The 26,661-nt window shown below is 38.5% G+C and overlaps 1 protein-coding gene across 16 annotated transcripts in view; it reads left to right on the top strand.

Annotated features, from left to right (window-relative positions):
• DGKB (diacylglycerol kinase beta) overlaps positions 1–26,661 on the top strand; it is a 773,939-nt gene that overhangs the window by 265,310 nt on the left and 481,968 nt on the right. For 9 of the 16 annotated variants that reach the window (XR_011382945.1, XM_051832536.2, XM_070059383.1 and 6 more), the window contains one exon: positions 26,109–26,144. The exons of 4 other annotated variants lie outside the window; for them this stretch is intronic. Coding sequence is in view for 11 of the 12 variants with exons in the window: in XM_051832536.2 (XP_051688496.2) it covers positions 26,109–26,144 (36 nt within the window). In the remaining variant the exon portion in view is untranslated. The remainder of the gene's footprint in view (positions 1–26,108; positions 26,145–26,661) is intronic. 3 more of the 16 variants (XM_070059385.1, XM_017350433.3, XM_017350434.3) reach the window with 1 other exon arrangement.

Here is a 26,661-nt window from a genome sequence, read left to right as displayed (position 1 = left end):
GTCTTAAAGGGAAAGGACTTATAGAATTTCTACATTATTTATTCTTCTTTAAGTGTGTAGTGATTGTATGGTTTGCATGCATGGTTGATCTCAGATTTCACTCTGTAAGGGAATCTACTTCATCATCTACTACCACCCCACCTGTAGAAGGCTTTCCACTGTCAGCCAGCTGGGAGACTACTTTCCTTGAGCCACATATGTCAGTTATGGTTCAGTTGTCACTTCTTTGAGAAAATCAGAGGTGGAGAACATGTGTTGCTTGAAAAGTCTTTTCTTTTAACAATCTTGCCAACTCTTTGTTGCATTTAGGCACTTGATTCTGAAGATGTCAATTGTTTAAAATTCCTACAGTTTTAATTATTTGTATCTCAACATTTACTATCTTGCCATTTCTGTGGTAATATTCACTCTCAAGTATTTGACAGGTATCGACCGTTTCATCCTTCACACGGGCTTACCTCTCAGAGTCCTGTCTGTTTTTCTGGGTGGTTCCTCCAGCGTCTTTTCTGGTTTTACAATGTCAGCCTGCTCTCTGTCGGTGCATCGCTGGGTTCTAGCCTCAAGTATCAGAGCTGCCACACTCATTGTTCATCCCATTAGGATCTTGTTTCTTTAGTTCATCCATTGTGTTAATTTATATTCAAGTCATCCTTCCATTCTGAATGCAAGCCCTGTAGAGATGCAACCTAGAGGCCCTATTGTATTATTAGTAATATAATTATAATTATGATAACTTGTATTTATTAAGAACCACAGTGGACCAGGTACTATATAAAGGTATTAATGAATGTAATCATTAGATAATATCAATTATTATGTTGTGGCAAGTCTACTGGGTGAAGGAAAAGACAATAAAAAGCAAAAACAAGTCTTTACCTTTGTAGAGTTTATGTCCCAGTGAAGCAGATGATAAGCAGTACAATAAGCAATCTGTGTAGTACTTGGTTGTATTGAAATGTGTGGATGGTCTAGGGGATGCAAGAAGTTGGAAGATATGGAACATGTTATGCATTAGCCACCTAGGAGGAAGGGAGCTCCCTTGATGAAAGAAATACAGGATGATTTCTGGGAAGTAAGGAAGATCCACCTATAGTTAAGAATTATTTCTGTAGAACAAGACAGCCAGGTGGGATAACTCTATGGGAACCAGCAGATGGAAGCTCTGTCTCTCCTCCTCTCGAGTAGACTGAAATGATTTTAAAAATATTTTTATAATTTCTTATTTGAATTTCAAAACCTCTAACCTGGTAAACAAGGCTCTTTAACTGGATCAAGACACCCAAGCTACACACAAGTCAAGGATGATTGAACTACTTTTAATTCTCTAAGTACACCTGTGTTTTCAAATATTCTGGGTCTTGGGAATGTTTATAAATCAGGCTGAATAACTTGACTTTAGATATTTACCTGTCTTACTTATATATAAAGGATATATTTTTTAAGATTTATTTATTTATTTGTTTGAAAGTCAGAGTTACACAGAGAGAGAAGGAGAGGCAGAGAGAGAGACAGAAAGGTCTTCCATCCTCTGGTTCACTCTCCAGTTGGCCTCAATGGCTGGAGCTGCATCTATCTGAATCCAGGAGCCAGGAGCTTCTTCTGGTCTTCCATGCAGGTGCAGGGACTCAAAGACTTGGGCCATCTTGTACTGCTTTCCCAGGCCATAGCGGAGAGCTGGATCGGAAGTGGAGCAGCCAGGACTGGAACTGGCACCCATATGGGATGCTAGCACTGCAGGCGCTGGCTTTACCTGCCACGCCACAGTACCAGCGTCATATAAAGGACCTTTGTAATCATTGAGTAAATGCAGTGACTATTATATCCATTACCTATTTAGCATTCATACTTTGAACAAACTAGTAAAGTTGTCCTGCCCACAGAAGGACCTAGGTCCTCCAATTGGTAGGCTGTGAGCCTTTTCAATATGTGATCTCTCATTAACGTCCCAGGAATAATTCCACACTGTACTATTAGATGTAGAGTTTTAGCCTTTTGCTTAAAGAAAACCAGTATTACTCACAAAATATTTGATTTTTTTCATTTTTAATACCATTTCCTTCTTGAAAAAAATATTTGCCCCACTATTTTTGTGCTAAGGTTCTCTACGAAGAGTAAGATCAGTTTAAGTTCAGTCATTGGGAACGCCATTTGTATTATCTGCATCACATTCTAGAAAATATAAAAGACAGAACTTAGGATATTGAGTTTTTTTGAGATTTTCCTTTAGTCTTTGACTGTGTGGTCAAAGATTGGTTATTGCATGACCGTGGATCCCTAATTCTGGGTTGATGTTAATCTCTTCTTGCATCATGACAAACCTCAGGTCAAGATCCACAACCAAAGCCTTCGGATGTTTGGAACATCTTTTCAGGTGTCATTCAAAAAACGGCCCCTGGGGTGGGTATTGTGGCACAGTGGGTTAAGCTGCTGCTTGGTATGTCTGCCTACCATATTAGAGTGTTGGTTCTAGTCCTGGCTATTACTTTTACAGATCCAGGTTCCTGGTAATGCACTTAGGGAGGCTACAGATATGGCCCAAATGCTTGGGCCCCTGCCAACCCATGTGGGAGACCTGGGTGGATTGCCTGGCTCCTGGCTTTGACACAGCCAAGACCTGGCGGTTGTGGGCATTAGGAAAATGAATCAGCAACTGCAAAAAAATTATCTCTCTCCCTCTCTCTCTCTGTCTCTCTCTCTTTCTCTCTTTCTCTTCCCCACCCCCCATTTATTGTCCTTCAAATAGATGAAAATAAAATTTTTAAAAATTACACCACCCTCTCAGCCTTCTCATTCCTAACACTTGTTCTGTACTTTAAGGAAATAATTCTGTAGCTATAGCTCACTTGTAATGGAAATTGCCAGGATAAACATTTTCACTGACTGGATGGCAGCCATTTTCTAAATGTGCACTGTGAGTGACTACCACAGATAATTGATCTCAGTGGTGGTTATTGCCATAATAAATGGGTAAAAACTCATTACTCAGTAATTAAATTACCTTAATTGTAAGATAAATGCTATATGATAAATTAAAAAAAGAGATTACATTTTAAGTATTTTCTCTTTTCTTTTCTTTTGGAGTGGGAGTTGTAATTGGCATCTATCATACTAAAGGAGTAGTATCAAAAGCTGCATTGGGGATTGAGATGTGAGTTAAGACTCAAGATTCCCACAACCCACACAGAATTACTTGAATTCAATACTCAGCTCTGGTTCCTGGCTCCAGCGTCCTGCTAATGCAAACCTTAGAAGGCAGCAATGATGGCTCACTATCTGGGTTCCCACCACTCACCTGAGAGGCCTGGATTGAGTTCTTGCTTCAGATTCATTTCAACCTAGCCTCAGCCATTACTGGCATTTGAGGAGAGAACCAGAAGACAGAAATGCTCTCTATCTCTGTCTCTCTTGCATTCAGATAAATAAAATTTTTAAAATTTCTATTGCTTAAAATTCATTCAAGATGGGATTTGCATCAAGATTCCTCTGTAGAGTGAACATTTAGCCTAGTGGTCCAGATACTCACAGCCTACGTCAAAGTGACTGGCTTTGATTCCTCACCCCAAACCTACGTGAACGTGACTGGCTTTGATCCCTAGGCCAGCTCCTGACTCCAGCTCCCTGCTGATGAATACTCTGAAAGGTATAGGTGATGTCTCAAGTAATTGGGTTCCTACCATCCATATGGGAGACCAAAATCTATTCCCAGCTCCTGGCTCCAACCTAATCCATTTGTGGTCATTGTGGGCATTTGGTGAGTAAACCAGCAGATGACAGTGTTCCTTTCCTCTCTCTCTCTCTCTTTTTCTCTCTCTCTATCAAACCTTTATATGTAGATGTATACATATATATATATATATATATATGTGTGTGTGTGTGTGTGTGTGTGTATCTATATCTATATACATGTGTGTGCATAGATATGACTGAGTTTAGGTACTTATAATATTTTCCTTGCAAATTTTTCCATTGAAGTGTATTGCAACCATAATCCATTTGCCATCATCTGGAGGAGGATTCATAACTGTTTAGAAATGTCGATACCTTCCAAGACTTCATCTATCTCCAGACAAATGGAGAGTAAATCCTATTTTTGTGCAACTCTTCTGTGAGCACTCTAGATAAACAATGTCTTTTTTGTAAAAAGATTTATTTATTTTACTTGAAAGTCAGAGTTACACACAGAGAGAAGGAGAGACAGAGAGAGAAAGGTCTTCCATCCACTGGTTCACTCACTAATTGGCTGCAACGGCTGGAGCTGCACCAATCTGAAGCCAGGAGTTTTCTTCCGGGTCTCCCATGCGAGTGCAGGGGCCCAAGGGCTTGGGCCATCTTCTACTGCTTTCCCAGGCAATAGCAGAGAGCTGGATAGGAAGTGGAGCAGCCAGAACTCAAACCGGCACCCATATGGGATGCTGGCACTGCAGGCGGGGGCTTTACCCTCTATGCTACAATGCTGGCCCCAAGATAAATAATTTCTAAAGACACCAGCAACTCTTCTCAAATGATACTCAAAACAGATGACTGGTTTTACTAGAATTCATTAATAAATGCATTCTTGGTTCTTGCCTCAATCATACCCATGAAATCTTTATTGTCCAATCTCAAAGGAAATGACGTCACAAAAATCTTTAATATCTCATATGGAATGTGGCCTGATGAACATATAAGCTGCCCATTCATCTGTGTTTCAAATTTTCTCCCTAACCCAAGACGGCTTGTCTGTGTTATTTTAGGCCCCTAGAGTTTTATTTAATTAAATTAAGCATCATTTCTGTGTCATCAGCTTGCTTTGAAAGGTATTTTTAAACAATAATCTGATGAAACCTCTCTTGTAACCCAAAAGAATCTATATTATAAATGTTTTCCATTACTTTTTAGAAATTCATCTCAACTCTGATTATCAAGGTTTGTTACTTTTTATGACTTATGGGTTATTGCTGTCATGTTTTATTTTCTGAATTTAGGAAGCTTAGAGAAAATTTATGCACACCTCTGATTATGATGTTGGGTTATAATGGTGTCTATTTGTGTGTGCAAATCTTAACTAAATCACTATCTTATTCATCAATTTCTCTTTGCTATAATAACCCTAGTTAGTAATTTTTAAGTTATTTTTGACAGTACATAAATTTATGAGGTCACAGGAAAAAACAGAATAGTCTTTATAGGATCCTTTCAATTCTTAGAGTGATTGCAGAGGAAAGTATGCATTTATCAACTTCTTTAGAATTGTTATTCTCAGCACTGGGTGATTTTTTTGATGATAAAGTAAGTTGGCTCTGTAGTAGTACACATGCTTTTATAATGAATCTTCAGTGAGGAGACTTTTATCCAGTTAATTCTGACTTCATCAACTAAAGAAGACTTAAGATGTCTCATGAGAAAATCACATTTTTATTTCTTCATTATTTTGTAAACTGTATTTATGCGTCTTTGAACTGAAACATAGCAGTTATGCCCACTTGTGAGGTACAGTGTGTCATTTTGATGCATATATATAGTGTGCGATGATCAAAGGGTAATTAGCATATTCATCACTTAAACACATCACTTCTTTGTCCTGGGACATTTCAAAATCCTCTCTTCCAGCTATTCTGAAGTATATAGGAGGTTCTTGCTAACTGTAATCAACCCACTGTGCTATGGAATGCTAGTATCTGTTCATTATATCTGACTAAATTTTGCACCATTCACCAATCTCTCTGTATCCCTCCTTTTCCCTACCTACCGAATCTCTGATAACCACAGTTCTAATCTTTGACTGTATGAGAGCAACTATTTTAGCTTCCTCATTTGAGTGAGAACATACAGTAAATCACATTTTAAATTTAATTTTGGGAGGGTCAAAGGAACCAGAAAATCATGAAGTCACTCCTATTATATTCAATGTAATGATTTAATTTAATTTTCTCTGTATAAAATAATTCACTTACAATTTGTCCTAAAACAATATTTTTGTTCTCTAAAAAAGAGGACATCTAGTATTTTTTTCTGTTTTAACATCAGTATTTTAAAGTTAATAAATTAAAAATGGAGCTATTTAGTGTTATTTTGCAGTTATTAAAATTGAAGTTATACTATAGATAAGTAACACTGTTCACATAGCAATTGTTGTTACTATGCCTTTAAGGTATCTTTATGATCATTACTGATAGTTACTGTAAATTATTATTATATTCCATGACTGCAGTGCTAGATTCTTAGTTTTAACTTCCATCTCTTTTTCATGTCTTCCTCCCTCCTCCCCCCTGACTTTTTTCTTTCCTTCCCTACCCCTTCCCTTCCTTTCTTCCAAGTGACTTGTGTCTAAAATATAAAAGTTTAATTTATACAAAACAGTGATTAACAATCCAATTCCAAAAGACAAAAGCTCTAAACAAACATAAGACCTACAATCATAGGATAGATGATCAGCATCGTCACTCATCATGAAGATGTATATTAAAATATCAGCAGCAAACAGCACCCACCCACCAGAATAATGAAGATAATTACAAAGGCCAAGCTTTGTTAAGAAGCAATTGGACTCTCTGTTTCTCTATACGTTGTAGATGGGAGACTGAATCGATTCATCCACTTTAGATCGCAGTTCGGCAGCCTTCTATTTGTGTCCTGGCATTTTCACTGCGTTTTTATATGATACAAGTTATTAACATTTTGTCCCTCTGAATTTCATTTGTAAAATGGAACATAAGGAATTAATTTATGAAAATGCGCTAGAACTGTGCACTCTATGTAGTACATGCTCAATCAATACCACTAATATTACCGTAATTATAGATATTATGCAAGAATTTAAAAGTGAGTTTTAAATAACTATTCACCATTAAATAAAAACACGTTAAGTAATACAAAAAGAAAAATGTTAAAAATCTGTAAGTTTCGTACACAGAATCACTGTTAATATACAAATAGGGTCATGATTAAAATTACTCTCTTGATTTTTATATTTTTGTCACTTTTGTAATTAAACTGACTATGTCACTTGGAATTCTGTTTTAACAATTAAGCTATGCATTTAAGTCTTCTATATTTCCATGGACTATAGGACATAATGTAGTGGCAGCATCTCATTGAAGGGCCTTTTCATAGTTTAGTTGGAAGAACATTTGTATCCATCATCTTCCCAATTCAGTATATTGTTATTGTAAGTAACACCTTAGGGAACATCTTTATAGAAAATGCTTATTCTTTTACCAATGGTGCAAAGTGCCATGTTTTCTGTATTGTGTTATCTTATTCCACAAATGCATCATATTGCAGGCTTTTTTTTTCTTAATTCTGTATTACTTATCTACTTCCAAATCAGAAACAGTAATTTGCTAAACAGAAAATCTGTTTGAGAGTAAATGAGTAATTCTTTAAGCATGTAAAATTAATTTTGTGATTATTTTATGTCATTTTTAAACAAATGTACTGCCGGTTTAGAAGTAATATGCGTTAGCAGGAGGTGATACCTTGTGAAACAAGAATGAGTATCACCAATACCCTTGGGACCAAAGGCGGTGTGCTCTTCCTGGAATTCTTCCTCTTGTGACTATATCCTATTAAGCTTTAAGAATAGAGTTAATACAAATACCAACACGATAAATAATAAAGCTTGTTAGCTCACAAAGAGGAAACAGAACAATTTGGAAAATATAAATTCTAAAAATTGTCTTTCCATCTGATTCCAATTGCCCCAATTCTACCTCTCTCTCTCTCTCTCTCTCTCTCTCTCTCTCTCTTCACTCTAACTCTGAGAACTTGGCCAAGGCGTGGTGTTGCTGAAGCAGCCATCTACGTAGCCCCACTTGTAACACCCTCAGAGAGCCATATGTCCCATTAGCTGCTCCTCTTCTTCTCATCCTGCCTGCTCTCCCACAATTTAAAAAATCCTACTAAATTATGCATTGTAAATATGGTGATTGCGTCTTAAATAGCATGGAGTGTGCGACTTCTTTCCTCGAAGCATGTGTTTCTGTACGCCTTGGCGATGTCAGAGGTCTGTTAGGGAGTGGAGCCTGGTGTCTCTCTCCCATGGTCCCCGCACCAGGACACCTTCCTGGCTCTTCTGTCACTTATCCCCAACCAGGGAGTCTTCACGATGCGAGACATCAGCCAGTGCATGCAGGGAGCGAGGCGCCTGGGAAATCTGGATATTGAATTCTCTGCCAGGTTACTTCCCAGCCTGGTTTTGGAACAAGCGTGGAGGGCGGGGAAGAGGTGTGAATGCTTGACTGAGGTTGTGTCTCTCTGTACTGAGCTCTACGTTTCAGGTTATGTGATTTTGGCTGCTTTGCCTTCTTTTCCATTTACCTCTTTAACTTTAACCACAGTTACTGAAGTTATCTTTAAAGTACATCAAAGTTTGCAGAAAAGTGGAGCTAAGTTTATTTTACGACCTAATTTTCAAAATCCATGCATTTTTTTTCATAATACACATGGTCTACCAACTTTTTCAAGGCTTCACTATTTTGTTAAAATCCTTTATGTAACCTACCAAAGGTTGGTACCTAGGTAATTTTTTTTTCATGGAAAGAGTAGGGATAAAGCACATTGTCAGTGCTCAATAAATGTTTCATCAGTGTCATTACTTAATATTCATCTAATTAATATTCATTATAGGTCAATTCATAATTGTCATCATAGTAATGATAGGCAAAAAGAGATCTCATTTTTTTCACATATTTTGAAAATCCAACTCAGACTCAATTTCAAGGTGTTCTTCATAAAGGGTCACTGCTTTTTTATTTAGCTTTTGAGTGGATAGAATGAAACTCTGATTCAAATTCTTGTGGGGAACATATTAAGCATTAGTGTGCTATAATGTTTATGAAATGCAATGTGCCTAATTTGGTAGGGGTATTCTTCATGTCCACATGGTTTGAAAGGATATAGCAAAAGAAAAAGACCCGACATCTCTAAGAGGTGATCACATCACCCACACTGGAGGAATCGTTTATTTGTTACCCTGTCTCAGCTTGGCTGATTGGTTTCAGCAAAACCCTTTGTTCAGCTGACTTAGAGTATTTTATATGAAAAATGTATATTTTTAAACAAGGGTTAGTCTAGAAGAAAAGTAATGTTGTATGGCCAATTAGGTTTTTTACAGCCTAAATTAATAGGTTAGGGTTCTATTTTTAGGAATTTATTATTTCTTTTCATTTTTAAAATTTTTTTGGAAAGGCAGAGTTAGGGGGAGAGAGAGAGAGAGAGAAAGAGGGAGAACTTCCATCTGCTAGTTCACTCCCCAAATGACTGCAAGAGCTGGGATTGGACCAGACTCAGGCTAGGAGCCTAAAACTCCATCCAGGTCTCCCATGTAGATGGCAGGGACCCAAGCACTTGGGCCATATTCTACTGTTTTCCCAGGCACATTAGCAGGGAGCTGGATCAGAAACATCTGGGACCTGATACAGTACTTATATGGGATGTCTGAATCTCAGATATACGTTTAGCACTCTTTGCCACATGCTGAGCCTAGGAAGTTTATTTTTTTCTAAATATAGCTGTAAATATATTCCTATAAGTTGTCTTGATATTTCCACTTAAAATAGCTGTACTCAGGGCAATTATGATTGTTTTATAAGGAAACAATACTCATGCCACATTTAGCTGTGTGGCAATTTATAGACAAGCCAAAACAAAAAGCTGATCCTAAGGCATAAATTGGAAGGTTGTCTATCTAAAACATGAAACCAAATATGGAAATTTTCTAAAGAGGGATTAAAATATCAAAAGCTAACAATGTTGAATTGGACTCAAGCAAAACAATGTCATATAGGGCTCTGATTTGAACGTGAGTCTGTGAGATTATATGCTGGTGAATTATTTAGGTTATTTTGCAAGTTACTGTCAACAATTTTTCAGGCAGCGTGTATAAATGTACACTATACAGCAAAATAAAAATGTAGTAAGTGTGAGCCCAAATCAAATTAGAGCTTAAAAATCCATGTCTCAATACCCTAAAATGTTAACAGAGGTAATTTACAAAATTTTCTGAAGTTTCTTAGTAACCTTAGCAATAAGAAAAAAATATGGTTTTGATATTTTTAACTTAAAGGAAATGTTTTATTGTTATTCAAACCTGAGATTAATGTCTTCTATATAATATTGGGGACTACTTCTTAACAGGATTGCAATAGTCAGAATGGTAGGGCTTGTTTCCCTTGGTTTTGCTTTTTTATATCACAGGTCAAGGTTGACTGATAGCTCATGGTTAGAGTGTTTTAGTGTGAAACGTAGAGCTGTTGTATAGAGAAAATAGCAGTTCTACAACTAGAGCACATGGGAGAAGCAGGACTGCTAAACGTTAGGCAGCCACCACACATGAAGATTCATTGCATGAGACTAAAGTAGCAATCGTCTTCCATTGTGAAGAATAACAAAGGAAGCATCTAATTTAGAATATACTCGTTTGAAAGAAATGCTCTTACACTAAGAAGGGATCTGGAAAAAAATAAGCTGCATAGTAGAAACTAAAAACTATCAGCATCAGACTAGGCCAAAATCAACATTGAGAGCTAGGAATCTGTCAGCTGAGGAAGAGGATTGAGAAAATTTCCTGGGCCCTCGCTGTGGAGCCACCTGGAGTACCAGCATCCCATTGTCCAGACTGCACCCTACTACTGCGCCTGGAAAAGCAGCAGAAGATGGCCCAAGCCCCTGGGACCTGGGCCCCATGTGGGAGACCCAGAAGAAGCTCCTGGCTCCTGGCTTCAGCCTGGCCCAGTCCTGGTCTTTGCAGCCATTTGGGGAGTGAACCATCAGATAGAAGCTCTCACTCTCTCTGTCTTCTCTCTTTGTTAACTCCAACTTTCAAATTAAAAAAAAAAAAAATCTGTGAAAAAAAAGCTCCTACAGTGCATACAAATGTACCAAATGGAATGAGATTATATTATCTCCAACCAAAAACAAGTAAATAAAATTGAAGTACTCTACTAAGTCTTAAATATGCTGAGGAAAATCAAGTTGAATTAAAAAAAAAAAAAACCCAAACACTACATCTCTTCAGATTAATTCATTTGCTTGGTGCAGTACCCATGCAATGTTTTTCACTTGACTGAATGATTCCAGGGTTTCCCAAGAAGAATAAATGTGCATAAACATGGTATAATTATAAAATTCTGAGGAGGAGAAATAAGGGAATATCTATTCTAAAAAACTATAAAAATCATTTGAAGTTATTAAAGTTACAGTGATCAAAATAATGCAGTTAGTGGCTCTAGAAGATATTGAAAATGATAGAAATTCTGAAGAGATATTGTACTGCATGTATTAATGTAATATATGAAAACAGTACAAATCACAACTGGTGGAGCATCGGTTGTATTGATATCATTGTATAATTACATGAAAAATAAAAATAAGATCAGTTCTACACCATACACATTCAAAAATAAATCAACTTGGATTAAAATTTAATTTTTGCTTAGACAAGATTTTTTTGTCTTTTTCTTGGAAGAGGAGAGATATAAGAAAATGTTGACAGATCTAAACTACCAAAAGTTTTGTTTTAATGGTTTTAAATTAAAGTCACGAATCAAGGTAAAGATGAACGTGTTAGCTAAAAAAGTTCCTGTTTTGTATAACCAATGCAAATAGCTAAGAAATAATAGAAACAAAAACCTTATAAGAAATCAAGAAATAATAAACAATGAAACTGAGTTTCTCCATCCATTTTGACTAATATTTAGAAAATTATTATACCCAGTATTGGCAATGCCTTGTCCAATTGGTGAGATTAAATTGCCACAAGTTGTGGCTGAATAGCTGTCAGACATGTAATCTAGACAAATACCTAGATCTAAGAGCATTAGAGTAGAGGAAATGCTTTAGCTCATTCCCACGTCCTAATTTATAAATGTTGAATACAACCAAAGCAAAACTTTCTCAACTGCCCCTAGACATTCAAGGATAAATTCCCCTTGCCAAGGTAGCCTGTGGTTTTAAAGATTACTGCTGAAAGGGTGGTGATCATAAAGTATTTATGTACATGCTTTCCTCTGTTTGACTATAAAATATAGCTTGTCTCTTCTCAACTTTTACTTGCAACCTGCAGAAGAATTAATTCATATATGATTGTTGGTCCACACATCAATTTTGTGTGTAGTGATTACTGAATCACTCCTGTGGTTTTTTTATTATCTAGTTGAACTTGCATTTCCCTTATGTAGAGCAAGGACAGTTCCATTGCCATCTGATGCACACATGACATTGGCACTTGAAATCTGTTGCTAACCCTCTCAAGAGCATTGCCTATTGGGACTAATACATCAAGGAAAACCGAATCCTGGAGGAATACACCTGCATACCTAGCATCATATTCTTGATGACATTACTCTTGTTTCACCCTACAAGGATCACCACGTGATTTCCTTTTGTTACTATTCCTTGATCCTGGAGTCCTCAGCATCTTCATTCTTACAGTACCTTTCATTCTAGTATTTCCTGCCTTCTGTCTACTGGAAGTCCCCGTTTTTCTACTTTCTTGGGACTTGTCATAATATTTAATGATATATGGATTCCCGAATTTACAATAAGAAAAACTAGGACAAGGTGTCAGCCAACTTGCTAGTGTAAGTTGGCATCATGGTTTGAGTACAGCAATCCAGTTTCCCTTCCACTCTTCTCGGTGTGCAGTAGAAGACACACCAGCAGAAGTCTTTCTGTTTCGCTTGTGCAAGGTTATGTCCTGTATTTGCACATGGATCAGAGTCCTGACTGCCTCTTTACATCACCATAAGTGTATACAGGTGTGTAGAGACGCTACAAATCCCTCTCTGACTTCTTCCATAACCCATTTTAGTCTAACTTTTGACCATAAAATGTATCTGTAATTACTCTTGCCACCCTTACTAAATCCAGTTAGGCTAGGTTCCCAAGAGGCAAAGCAGAAAATGGAAATTTAGCTTCATCTGATTTATGGACGAAGGAAAGCTTTGTTGGAAAAAAAAAATCTTTGGAGGAGGGGAAGAAACAGAGGATAGGGCCAGCTCCAAAAAATGCAGTATTCGTATGGAAAATTTAGTCATGGCTTGGACCCGGAGGGCTTCAAGGCGAAAATCATGTTCATAGGGTTTCCCTTAAGGTGAAGGGGCTGGCCATTCCTAACCTGTGGCATCTTCCAATTCTGAATCCCCTGCAGTGTTGGACACTGTCCAAAATGTTCTCTCTATTCTCTAGCACTCATCCAGTGATTTCTACTTGTTATTTTTTTTTTCAACCACTATAGCCATATTTGGTCAATATTACTACATTCCTAGTTCTCCATCCATTCTTTTTTTTTTTTTTTTTTTTTTTTTTTTTTTTTTTTTTTTGACAGGCAGAGTGGACAGTGAGAGAGAGAGACAGAGAGAAAGGTCATCCTTTGCCATTGGTTCACCCTCCAATGGCCACCGTGGCTGGCGCACTGCGGCCGGCGCACCACGCTGATCCGAAGCCAGGAGCCAGGTGCTTCTCCTGGTCTCCCATGGGGTGCAGGGCCCAAGGACTTGGGCCCAAGGATTTGGCTACAGCAGAGAGCTGGCCTGGAAGAGGGGCAACCGGGACAGAATCCGGCGCCCTGACTGGGACTAGAACCCGGTGTGCCAGCGCCACAAGGTGGAGGATTAGCCTTTTGAGCCACAGTGCCGGCCCTCCATCCATTCTTAAACATATATATAGCTTCCATTTTAGACTCCATTTTCTCCTGTTATGCTCTTTATAATTTATCTTGTCTAAGCCAGTGGCCACAACTTCTATTTTTGAACATTTCTAGGAGCGCTAGATGCAGTACTCAGTCCCCCAGTGGCCTCAAGTTCTACATAGCAGGAACTGGCCTTAGAGGGTTGCTTGTGGGACTGTTCTTCCTACTCCTTCTATGCATCACCATTACTTCTATCACCCCAGTCTTTTTTTTTTTTTATTTTTTTTATTTTTTTGACAGGCAGAGTGGACAGTGAGAGAGAGAGACAGAGAGAAAGGTCTTCCTTTGCCGTTGGTTCACCCTCCAATGGCCGCCGCGGCCGGCGCGCTGCGGCCGGCGCAGCGCGCTGATCCGATGGCAGGAGCCAGGAGCCAGGTGCTTTTCCTGGTCTCCCATGGGGTGCAGGGCCCAAGCACCTGGGCCATCCTCCACTGCACTCCCTGGCCACAGCAGAGAGCTGGCCTGGAAGAGGGGCAACCGGGACAGAATCCGGCGCCCCGACCGGGACTAGAACTCGGTGTGCCGGCGCCGCTAGGCGGAGGATTAGCCTAGTGAGCCGCGGCGCCGGCCATATCACCCCAGTCTTTATCTCTAGTGCCTACTTATATTTTGAGGTACAGACTTGCTCAACAAACCCTTGCTAAGTGAATGGATAAGGTCTCATTTGGTCTGTTTACTCCCATCGGTCATCATTATTTTTCCTGAGTCAAGAACATACATCAGGGAGTGATACAAATATCAAATAAAAGTTAAACTCAATATGGGACATGCAGTCATAATTTTTAAGTCATTTGTCACTCATGATAATCGAGTTTAATTGTTTCCAGCTAATAAAATTGAATTTCAGTTGTGTGATACTAAGGTGTTATTAGAGTGTCTAGTTAGCATTGTGCTCCATTTCTAGATGACTCTTGAAGCATTTTATGCTTATTCTTAAATATTGAATAGCTTGTGATGTTCTTGTAGTTTTATAAACTATCCAATAGATGGTACTGTGAAATGCCTTATGTGTAAAGAATGGTATTGCTGGTAGAGATCTTCAAGGAAAAATTCTCAGAGTTCTGGGGAGAATCAGATAATTTGCTCCACATATTAAACTGTATATAAAAACCTGGTTTTAAAGTATGGCTTAAACAATAAAATCTTTCATGTAGAATATCATTATTATTAACCCAGAAAATAAAATGATGTTTATTGCAACATGGAACTTTAAGAATATTCATATTATGTTGTGTAGAATTTTTTGTGATGTTATAGTGGTAACTCGTTATATAATGTGATATTTTAATGACTCAAATACAGTATTTTGAAGAAGAAACTATAGCTATCTCTCTTAATTACTAAAATAAAAAAACACATTTTGATATTTAAAAAGAAACAATCTCCATGTTTGTTTAGTAAGGGTGTTCTCATTGCTTCCCTATGGACTCATTTAAACCAAGAGCAGTCTAATATCTGAATGGAACATTATACCAGAATATACCAGAATGGGAGTGGAACACACATTGAGAACATTCAACAATACATGAACATACTGTTGTTAAAAGTTATTGACAAAGAATAAAAATGATTTAAAAATTGGCAGAATTTGCTCTTGAAGAGCATATAAAAATAATCACTTGTCACTAAGACTTAATTTATGTTAGTACTCATCCAAAATTTTCCATGATCGAGTGGTCCATTGTGAGACCAAAGACCCAGTTGCAATTAAAGAGTTTTATAAACCTTATTTCTAAAGCTAAGCATTTCTTTAAAAAAAGATTTTATTTATTTGAGAGGTAGAGTTACAGACAGTGAGAGAGAGAGAGAGATAAAGATCTTACATCCGCTAATTCACACCCAAGTGGACGCAATGGCCAGAGCTGAACCAACCAGAAGCCAAGAGCCATGAGCCTCTCCAGGTCTCCCATGCAGGTGCAGGGGCTCAAGCACTTGGGCCATCTTCCACTGCCTTCCCATAACAGAGAGCTGTATCAGAATAGGAGCAGCCGAGACTAGAACCGGCGCCCATGTGGGATGCAGGTGTCACAGGTGGAGGATTAACTTACTGCGCCACATCACCGGCCCTGTAAAGCTAAACATTCCTGAGCAAGATGTGATAACATTGAAAGCTTGAGAATATGCGTACGTATATTACTTAATTGTGTAGAGTTCTGAAGTTTTTTTTTTTTTTTTATGTTACTGTTTTGGTATTGTTCTTAACTAAAGCTGATCAATCCTTTGTATAAGGATTATTGATATTTTCAATAAATCTTTGTAGACTATGACTATATGCCAGGTACTAGGGAAGCACAGGTGGAAAGCTCGTGGATAGGCTGTTTGTGTGGGTAGACTGCTGTTTTTTCTTGGCCATGTGTCTTTAAGTATTTTTCACCATGTTTTATATAATCTGAATGTGTGGGGTGATCTATTATACATCACTTTAGAAAGAAGATATTGTTAGGTGCATACAAATGTTCTCTTAAAGAAAATATGCTATTGAGACAACTTGAGCTAGCTTGAGTCATTCAGGCTATACGATGAAAAGACAAGAATAATTAGAGCTTTTGTAACTCCGGGGAATTGCCTCCCATTGTCTCCCAAACCATGGTAGAGCAAATATGTCTGATTTGTAATAGAAAAGGCATGAGATACACACATAATTGCTGAGATACTTCAGGTTAAAAATGTCTTTTGTCCATCACGTATGTTATGTCTGAAGATAACAGCTTCATGGAATTATCAGAGAATTATGTGGCCTCTAAAATCATACTCCATTCTTGAAGATTTTCTCACCATTGTGTACTGTCCTCTTTTCAAAGGGAGTGACACGTTCTGGTTCATTTACTCAGATCTCCTTGTACACTGGATGCACCCAATATTATATGGCAAAGTTGCTCTTTGAGCTAAATGGACTTAAACCTAAACTGTGCACGCAGATCTCAAGTGATAGTCTCTTAATAGAGTCAGAAACTCTTTATTGCTACCCTCTTTGATTTCAGTAACATTTTAATTAATTCACACTGATTGAATAAATGCACATGGAGACTTGTTTCCTAATGAGGGCGCATTTAGAGGAAAGGTCCTGCATCATTCTGATATCCTGTGGGTAATTATATTCTAATTATATGGTCGGGGGAAAAGAGTCTATAACTCAGCCCTGATATTGTTCGTTGGACGCAATTAATTACATGCACATAATGAAAGTTCATGATAAGGTTGACTGGCAGTCAGTGTAAATTTTAACTCAATTGAATCTTAGCCTGACATGAGTGCAGAATTGGACTTTAACCTGGTTAGAAAATAGTTGGGCATGAGATCAATGGATATTTAGAGGGTCAAAGGATGAGAACAAATTCCATTATAACCTCTTTGATTTTTAATTCAAGGTATTTTCCAGGGATGATGAAAAGGAAAATTTAGTCTTAGTCTGAAACACTATGAGTGATATCCTTTCATTACTTTTCTATCCAGAGAGCAGGAGTACACTCAACACACAAGGATAAACATGCAGAACAGGCTTTTTTTTTAGCAGAGAGAAAGACTAGGTGTAATAGGAAATATTATATGTTAATTTTATGACCATAAACTTCATGTATGCTAATCAATTATATTGTATGGGTTTCGTTTTTCAAGATGCCAGATACATTGAGACCCTGATCACAAACGTGCCCACACATCACTCCATAAATGCACATATACTCATAAATTGGTAGCTGTTGGTTACGTGTATATGAATTAAGGGTTCTGAGGGAGAATCTGAAAATGTTGCCTTTAATTATATTTTGGAGATGTTTGTCTAACTGTCAGATCCCAATTTTCCTCTCCTCAATTTCTCTCTTTTTTTTAAAGATTTGTTTATGTATTTGAAAGTCAGAGTTACACACACACACACACACACACACACACACAAAGGGAGAGGGAGAGAGAGAAAGAGAGAGAGAGAGAGAGGTCTTCCATATGCTGGTTCATTCCCCAGATGGACGCAATGACCAGAGCTGTGCTGATCCGAAGCCAGGAGCCAGGAGCTTCTTCCGGGTCTCCCACGCGAGTGCAGGGGCCCAAGGATTTGGGCCATCCTCTGCTGCTTTCCCCGGCCATAGCAGAGAGCTGGATTGGAAGTGGGGCAGCTGGGACTTGAACCAGCATCCATATGGGATGCCGGTACTGCAGGCGGCGGCTTTACCCGCTAGGCCGCAGTGTCAGCCCCTCCTCAATTTCTTTATTTTCCTTATTCAGACTTTGGAAAGGACTAAGTCTGATGAAAGAACAATGACTGTTCCTCCTATCTCTGAGAACTTCTCTCCCCTCCACTTCTCTACAGCTTTCTTTTTTTTTTAAATCTCGTCTGTCTTGCATCATTCCTTTTTATAGGTGCTTTAATTAAAAAAAAAAAACAACAATAAATCTGGAAGACAGATGTTTAGCACAGTTTTTAAGACACTGCTTGGGATGCCCACATGCCGTATGGGAGAGCCTTGGCTTGAGCCCTGGCTTCCTTTCTGGGTCCAACTTCCTGCTCTTGTACACCCTGGGAGACAGCAGGGACTTGAGTCCCTAGCAGCAATGTGGGAGACCCAGATGCAGTTCCAGGCTCTGGCTTTGGTCTGACCCAGTCTCAGCTGTTGTGGACATTTAGAAAGTGAATGAGTGAATGAAAGATTTGATCTGTTTTTTGTCTCTCTGTTGCTCTGTGTGTGTGAGCACATGTGTTTGAATGTGTATCTTTCTGCCTTTCCAATAAGAATAATAAATTAAAAGTTGACCATTAAATGTTAAAATATTTAAAGTAATCCTATTGGTCATCATCACTTATTATCAACACAAGTGGTTTCTGTTGAATAAAAGGTAGCCAGTGCTTTTGTACTGAGTTCTTAGCATGCAGTAGAAACTAAGGCACACCCCTCAGTTTTAACATTAATACTGCAGCTCAACTATTCATTGAGAACTTCAGTGTGCCAGATATTAGTCTTTTAGTCCTAGAGGTGCCATTATGATGCCCTCTTAATATCTGAATAAAGATAAGTTTTCTGAGAGTAAGAAATTTACCAAAAATCACACAACTTGTAAATGGAAGAAGCAATGCTTGCAATACCTAACATTGGTAATATTTACCAATAAATTTAGTGAATTGGACCATAATTTAAAGAAGGAATGGAAAGAATAGCAATGGAAAAAAAGAAAGGAGACAGAAGTGAAGAGAGAACAGACTATATATATCAGGAGTGGGAGTGGCAGGGGGAGAGGCTTCTACTGTTTTTACTGTGAGTCACACTTTTAAAACAAATTGCAGAATATTGCTATAACCATGTTGACTTCCAGTGATTATGAGTGTAAGGTTTGCTTCTCATTTCTAAGGCTATTTCTTGTTAATTAATCACTGGAAAGAGTTTTAGGCATTCTCACTGAATGCTTTCATGTTCAACGTATATGTTTGAAAACATTTAGACATCTCTATAAAGATACATTCTTAAGCATTTCCATTGAAACTTGTGGTGCCCCTTAGGTTTTTCCAACATCCATTGCCTGTAGGTGTACATTTTCTGGAGGTTGAACTGAATTTCCTGTCTAGCTGTGCAGGGCACAGATTTTGAGAGAATGGGGAAGGAGGGAGCTGCCTGCTCCCTGCTCTTCATAGCCTTTGAACAAAACTTGGCCAATATAGATTAAAGATTGCAATCACTACTGTTAGGATAGAATGATTTTGTGAGCAATTATAGTTTAATAGTTGTTACATAACCATTACCAAAAGTTAAAGTACTTTTCTGTTGGTGCATGCACAGAAATAACTTATGTGAGAAGTAGTTAGGCAGGGGACACTGGATACTAATGTGATATCTGTTCTTTCTAGAATATTTTACTTTTTTTTTTTTTTTTTTTTTGACAGGCAGAGTGGACAGTGAGAGAGAGACAGAGAGAGAAAGGTCTTCCTTTGCCGTTGGTTCACCCTCCAATGGCCGCCGCTGCAGCCGGCGCACCGTGCTGATCCGATGGCAGGAGCCAGGAGCCAGGTGCTTTTCCTGGTCTCCCATGGGGTGCAGGGCCCAAGCACCTGGGCCATCCTCCACTGCACTCCCTGGCCATAGCAGAGAGCTGGCCTGGAAGAGGGGCAACCGGGACAGAATCCGACGCCCCAACCGGGACTAGAACCCGGTGTGCCGGCGCCGCAAGGTGGAGGATTAGCCTATTGAGCCACGGCGCCGGCCTAGAATATTTTACTTTTAATAGTTGCATTTGAATTGGGATGTCAAAATCTTGGTGGAAAATAAATATATATATTTAAATTATTTATTTTTATTTTATTTCAAATGCAAGGGAGACAGAGATACAGACAACGATCTTCTACCTGCTGCTTCAGTCCCAGATGACCTCAACGGCCAGGACTTGGCCAGGCCAAATCCAAGAGCATGGAACTCAATCTGGGTCTCCCATATGGGTAACAGGAACCCATCCACTTGAGCCACATACTACCACCCAGAGTGTGCATTAACAGCAAGATAGATCATAAACACAGGAGCCAGAACCCAAGACAAGCATGCCCATGTGGAATGCAATTATCCAAGTGGCGTTTTTATTCCAAATGCCAGCCCTGAAAAACTATGTATGATCCTTGTGATAGACATCTTTTAATACACAAATATAATCTTCCTTTAAGATATTAAGAAAGACAACTGTAGTTAAAATCATTCCTATCTCACTCTCATTGTAAAACTTGCATGGTGTAATTACATGTGGGTGTGTACAAGTAAGGACCCACAAAATTGGGGCTGGTGCTGTGGCATAGCGAGTAAAGCCGCCACCTGCAGTGTCAGCATCCCATATGGGTGCCAGTTCCAGTTCTGGCTGCTCCATTTTTGATCTGGCTCTCTGCTATGGCCTGGGAAAGCAGTAGAGGATGGCCCACGTCCTTGGGCCCCTGCACCCATGTGGGAGACCTGGAAGAAGCTCCTGGCTTCTGGCTTCGAATTGGCTCAGCTCTGGCCGCTGTGGCCATCTGGGGAGTAAACCAGTGGATGAAAGACCTCTCTTTCTGTCTCTCCTTCTGTGTGTAACTATGGCTTTCAAATAAATAAATAATAAAAAAAAAACCACAAAATCACAAAGTATAAACAAAGGATGAAGCTGAAATATGAAAATAAAATCTGTGGAACTAAAAATGTTTTTAGTTTCGATGTACTAGAGATGCCCTCAACGTTTTATTATCCTGTGTGAAGGGAAAAATGACTGCCCCTTCTACTGAGGGGTGCGTCTCTTTGTGAAGACACAGCTTCTTGTCTCTACCCTGGGTTTCTTTGTTTCTGCCTTCTTTTTCCTTACCAGAGACACCCAGTTGGATTGAAGAAAAATAAATGCCATTTTCTAATAAAATTGCATTTTATCTTACCTGTAAGAACTTAGCGTATTTGTCAGTGTCCATCAACAGAAGGTCGCTATGCATATAGCAGTTGCTGCTGGGCCTATCCCATGCCTGAGTTCGAATCCTGGCTCTGTCCTCAGTTCCAGCTTCCGGCTCATGTGCATCCTGGGAGGCAGCAGGTGATGGCTCAGGGAGTTGGGTCCCTGCTGCCTACACAGGATGCCTGACTGAGTTCCTGTCTCCAGAGTCTGGCCTGGCCTGTCCACAGTGTGGTGGGTATTTGAGGAGTGAACCGGAGGAGGAGCTGTCTTTGTTCACCTGTCTGTCGATCTTTAAAACAAATAAAAATGAGCAAATAAAAAGTTTTAAAGAAGAAGCTTTTAAAAAATGGAGACATATCTAAGAAAGTAATCAAAAAATGATTTCTTGTGGCTGCTCTTTGAATAAACAGAGTGTGGGGTCAAGGCAGCAGTATCCTGTCCCTGACCTCATTTTCTGGGGCTGCTCTCACCTATATGATTTTCAGTTTCCCAGTCAGAAAACTGGAGCATCTTGGTTTAGCGGGAATATTAAATGGGTCAATAAATATGAAAGCCATTTTTCAAAAATATGACCATTCCTATATAGGGGCAAGGTATGATTTTGTTAATCTCACTTTAGTCTTGCAATAACTAATGACCCTTTTAATGTGAGTACGGTACTTTTCTTATACTTTAACTAAATCAAACCTCCAATCATCCCCACCAAAGATTTTTCTTTGTCCTGTGACAATTTGGATTAAATTGTCAATTTAAAATGATTACACATTAGAAAATATGAAGACAAGAAATATCCTAATACTTAAGAGTAATAGGATTTTTAGAAATTCTTTGATATTAGTTTGAACTTAATAAGTGCCCTGAAGGCAAATGCATCTTTTAACCTAATTATCTGTACAGTGTATTCTACTTAATATTAAAAGGATACTGATTAAATAAAACCTATCACATCCCTCTGTAGTCACACCTCACATTTGATTAAATAAAAATATAGAGTTCCTCTATTAATTCTGATTAAAAATATATAACGTTTGGAATTATATACTCATAATAATTTGCAAAAAAACACTAAATCATTTGCCCTGCTCATCTTGATATTTAAAACAGAAGCACTTTAATATCTGATTTTGTTTTCTAAGTAGATGCTGGGTGCTAGGCTTCTTCTCTTTTTAACCCCGGAATTGTGGTATTCTTGTTGTGATTCAGAAATAAGCTACTGATATGCATGTCCATCTGATACACAGATGGTCTACACGTTGTGTCTGTGCGTGGCTCACATCTATATTGCTTTCATCAACCATAGTCTTCGTGTGAATTCACCGAGGGGCTCGCAGAAGGCTGATGGTGAATGGAGACAGCTGTGGTCTGGGCTGGTGGCTCTCTCTCCCCTGTAACTCATTCTGTGTCAACTGCCTGCCCTTCTCAGAGCTGTAGGGACAGATCTTGCCCATGTCTCCTTGGCGTCCCACTTTGTTTTTGCCAGACCCATTTCCAGTGCCCACTCTCTCAGAAAAAATGTGCCTGCCTTTGAGCAGTAATGCCAACGGATTGCTAAGGCTCCACCCAGGGGCAGAGATCAGGATCAATGGCAGCTCTCAAGGTTGTGTTTTGTTTGCTTCCTCTGGGTGTCTTCTAGTGGGGTGCTCATTACCTGTGGTGGTGTCGGGTTCACCCACTTGTATTACCTTCTCAGACCCTGTAGGTTTTCATACTGGAGACAGCTGTGAGTACAAAACCCACATCTCTGTGTTTTTCCATAATAGTTAATGCCTCTCTGTGTAGGCTTCAGCCCCAGCTAAAAAGCTGCTCCTTAAAGAACCCCTTGCCTATCATTTAGCATTTCCCTCTCTGTCTCTGCTCCTTTTACTCAGTAGCCAAAATGCTTACTTCTGTTTCCTCTTTGTTAAAAAGAGACCTCTACGTCTCCACAAAAGTAGTATTCATTGCTCTTCTCCCCCTACTCCTTGCCTTCTCTCTAAAACTAGAGACCACACTGTTTTCCCTGGGATAATATACATAGGTTTTATTTAGTAGCAGAAAAATTTTATGTTTTAAGTCATTAAAGATACCGTATGAAGGTAAAGAGAAAGTAGTTTTCTCACCAACATTTTTATGCAAATCCTCAAACACAATACAGTGAACTAGTATGTATTTGTATGTGTGTATGCAGGAACGCATAAACATATATAGCAGAGATATATTCTGTATGTACTATATGCAAGGGAGTTTCAAAGAGTTCATGTAAATTTTGCAATATCTTTTAATTCCATTTTCCATTAACTTTTTGAAGTCCCCTTATATAACACACATACGCATGCTGTATATATGCATTATATAATAAATATTAAATATACATTTTATGTAGTATAATTCAATGTATATTATACCTATGTACATACTATATACCACATATAATATATGCCTATTATACATACATGTATAATTATGTATGTATGAGCATATATCACTATGTATAATGCATGTCTATTTTGTATTACACATATGTGTACAATATATTATATACACACATATATGTATATATAACACATAATATATCTGTATATAATATTGTATATATAACACATATATGTTTGTATTTATACTTTATGTTATATGCATAATTATATTCAACCTTTTTTCAATATATTAAGTACTATACGTATAATTAAATTGAACCTTTTTTTTCAATTTGAGATGCAGAAAGAAACAGACAGATGAGTTATTTATTTGTTCACTCTGCAAATGCCCACAACAGCAGAAGCTGTGCAAGACCCAAACTGGGAGCAAAGATCTCAATCCTCTTCTCCTCCTATATGAGTGACAGGGACCCAACTAATAGAGTTACCACCTGCTGCTCCCATGGTGCTCAGTAGCAGGAGCTCATGTCAGGAGCCAAAGCCAGGACTGAACTCTGGCTCCTTGATGTAGGACATGGGCTTCTTAACTTCCATCATAAGTACCAGTCCAAACATCCACCACCTAAGTTGAAATATTGAAAGTAAATTACATGCAGTATGATGCTGAATCGCTAAGTACTTCAGTAGCTGTTTTCTACCATTAAGAACAATTTTCTACCAAGAGACATCACTGTTCTCGCAAGTAAGAAAATTCACAATCATTGTGTAATGTGCACATTCAAATAGTCACAGTTATTCCAGATGTACCTTTGATAGGTTACATTTATTTATCTGTCTTTAGTGGGGTAGATGTGAAGGTGGGACAGGATAGACTTGAACCTCTTGCATTGTATGATGTGGTTATGCTGAGCCTTTTCACTTGGCTTCCCAGTGCTTGCTTGCTATAGATGCGGGCAGAGTGAGCACAACTCTTCCAAGGTAGAAGCTATATGTGACCCAGGCTCTGCAGGCTTCTTGAGGAGGGTCTGGTCTTGCTTTCTGAGAATCTGAGTCTCCTGGCATAGGACAAGGTCAGGATCCCTAAGAATAGGGCACCTAGTCTGGATTACAGGGAGAAGAAACATTTATAAATTGGTAAGAAGGTAAGATTCCATGGCTGTCTTACAGTGTTTGTTCAGGCTTCAAGCTTCCACCTGGGACTGAGAAAGAAAGACCCTAAGGCTGACAAACAGCTTTGGCCTTGCCCATTTAGACACCAGCACAAATATTTTGTCCAGCACTCATTGTCCCAGGTGCTATGAGGCTGACGTGGACTCTAAAGTCAAAAATATTACCGAACCAGGAAACTTTCAAGGAAAGCCCTGCCAGATCTGTTGAGACTGCACCTTCAAAACAACAATCACTTCCATAGGATTCTCCTTCCCATGGAACGTCATGCTCCAGACTTCATGAATTCTTTGCCTAGAAATCTGCAGGTGTAGCATTTTCTCATTGCATTGTGCAAATGTCTTCTTAGTTGAGTGGCATTCCTGAACACCTACATTTTATCCAGGGTTACTCTACATTCTTTCTCCTCCTTAACACTTTGGGCAGTGTTGGATTCTTCTAGTCCTTTGTTTGCCATGCTGCACAGTTTTGACAACATACCTCACATAGGTTCAGTTGTTCTTTTGGTTCTTACTGCCTTTCTATGCTTCTGCTGAGTAAGGAAGTAAAGTGGTATCTTCAGAGTTTTCAGACCCATCTTGGTGATCTAACATCCACCCAGAACCTACTAGGCATATCTTGGATGAGGGGAAGACAATGAAATATGCAGCTTGTGGCTTTCTTTCCAGGAACATGCAAATACCAGGGAACCCCTACCTTCCCATTCAACTTGCTTCTCATCCCATCATCATGGGAAACCTTTAGCTAGGATTGTGTGTGTGGTTTGTCAAACACTCCCAAGCTCATGTCTTGTGTTCTAGGTCCCACAGCTGGCAGGATTTTAGACTTCAAGAACCTTGTCTCTGTTTCTTGGCACAAAACACAAAGAGGAATGCAAACCTTTCCAATGTGACTAAGAAAGGGGAGAGGGCATGGTGTTCTTAGATTATTAATGATGCACTGTTGTGAAGACAACAGCTTTAATGCCTGTTACCTCATCTTGTTTTCAATGATTGCTACATAAAAGTCTTGATATTTGTTTCATTATCCATTTGATACTTGAGTTCTACAGTATCATAAAATAAAATCAGCACCATAAACTATCTATATCCAAAAAAACATTGAGTATTCATAGGAAGAAATGAAAACTGGATGGAAATGCAACTGTAGGATGGACAAAGATGCAGACTTAAAAAGTTTGTGAAATTGTTTATAAAGGGTAAATGGACTTGGAAAAGAGTCCTTCCAGAAGGCAAATAGAATTTGTTCATGTTGGAGAGAAGTCCCTGAAACCAGCCAAGGATGCTAACTAATGTTCATTGATTAGATGAATTTGTATTTTGGATAAATAATTTGCCAAAGCAATCCACCCTGCATGAAAACACACTTTGTTTAATGACAAGATATTCACTTATTTAATTCAGAAAAAATTATACCAAGGAAGTATGTTTTTAATGTGCTCACTAATTTCACAGGTGTATAGTGATATAAGAACCTCCTTTGTTGTTTTTTTTTTTTCAGTTTGATTTTTTTCAGCTTTAATATGAACTTCTCTTTTTCAGCAGACTCTGCCCACTTCAGGAGTTTTGGTTCCTGAGGTGCGTAAGAAAAAAAAAAGCAGTTTTTCACACTTGCGATTGCAGGTCATTATACAGCTCAGCTCTTATTGTTAGGAACAACATTTGAGACTGTCTCAATGCCCTCCTGATATTAATTTGTATAACTTATCTTTCATTTGTCTTGATATTTGGAAATGGTGATCTTTGTATTTTCAATGAAGGGATAAGCTAAAAGAATTTCCAACTTATCTTTATGCCAAGCATTAGGAAAACAGAGAATCATGACACAAAGTGTATCAAGAAAAATAAGGGTTATTTTGCAAAGAGCTGTGGCCACTTTGTATGAAAGTAGTGTCATTTCTATTTGTCATGTTACAATGCATACACATGATAGAAGGTGCAAACCATTCAAGCCCTGTGAGATATCAAAGTGATATCAAATGCAAGTCTTAGTGATACTGTATTTTTGAGAGGCTCTTGCTCACTTTGAAGTCTCCATTGCATTAAAACGAATCCATTTGCATGAATCATGTAGCACGTGGCATTTTACAGAAAG

The sequence above is a fragment of the Oryctolagus cuniculus genome, chromosome 16, assembly GCF_964237555.1.
Source record: "Oryctolagus cuniculus chromosome 16, mOryCun1.1, whole genome shotgun sequence".
NCBI classification, from domain to species: Eukaryota; Metazoa; Chordata; class Mammalia; order Lagomorpha; family Leporidae; genus Oryctolagus; species Oryctolagus cuniculus.
Note: the sequence above shows the minus strand (reverse complement) of the source record. Positions and strands in the feature narration are given on the sequence as shown.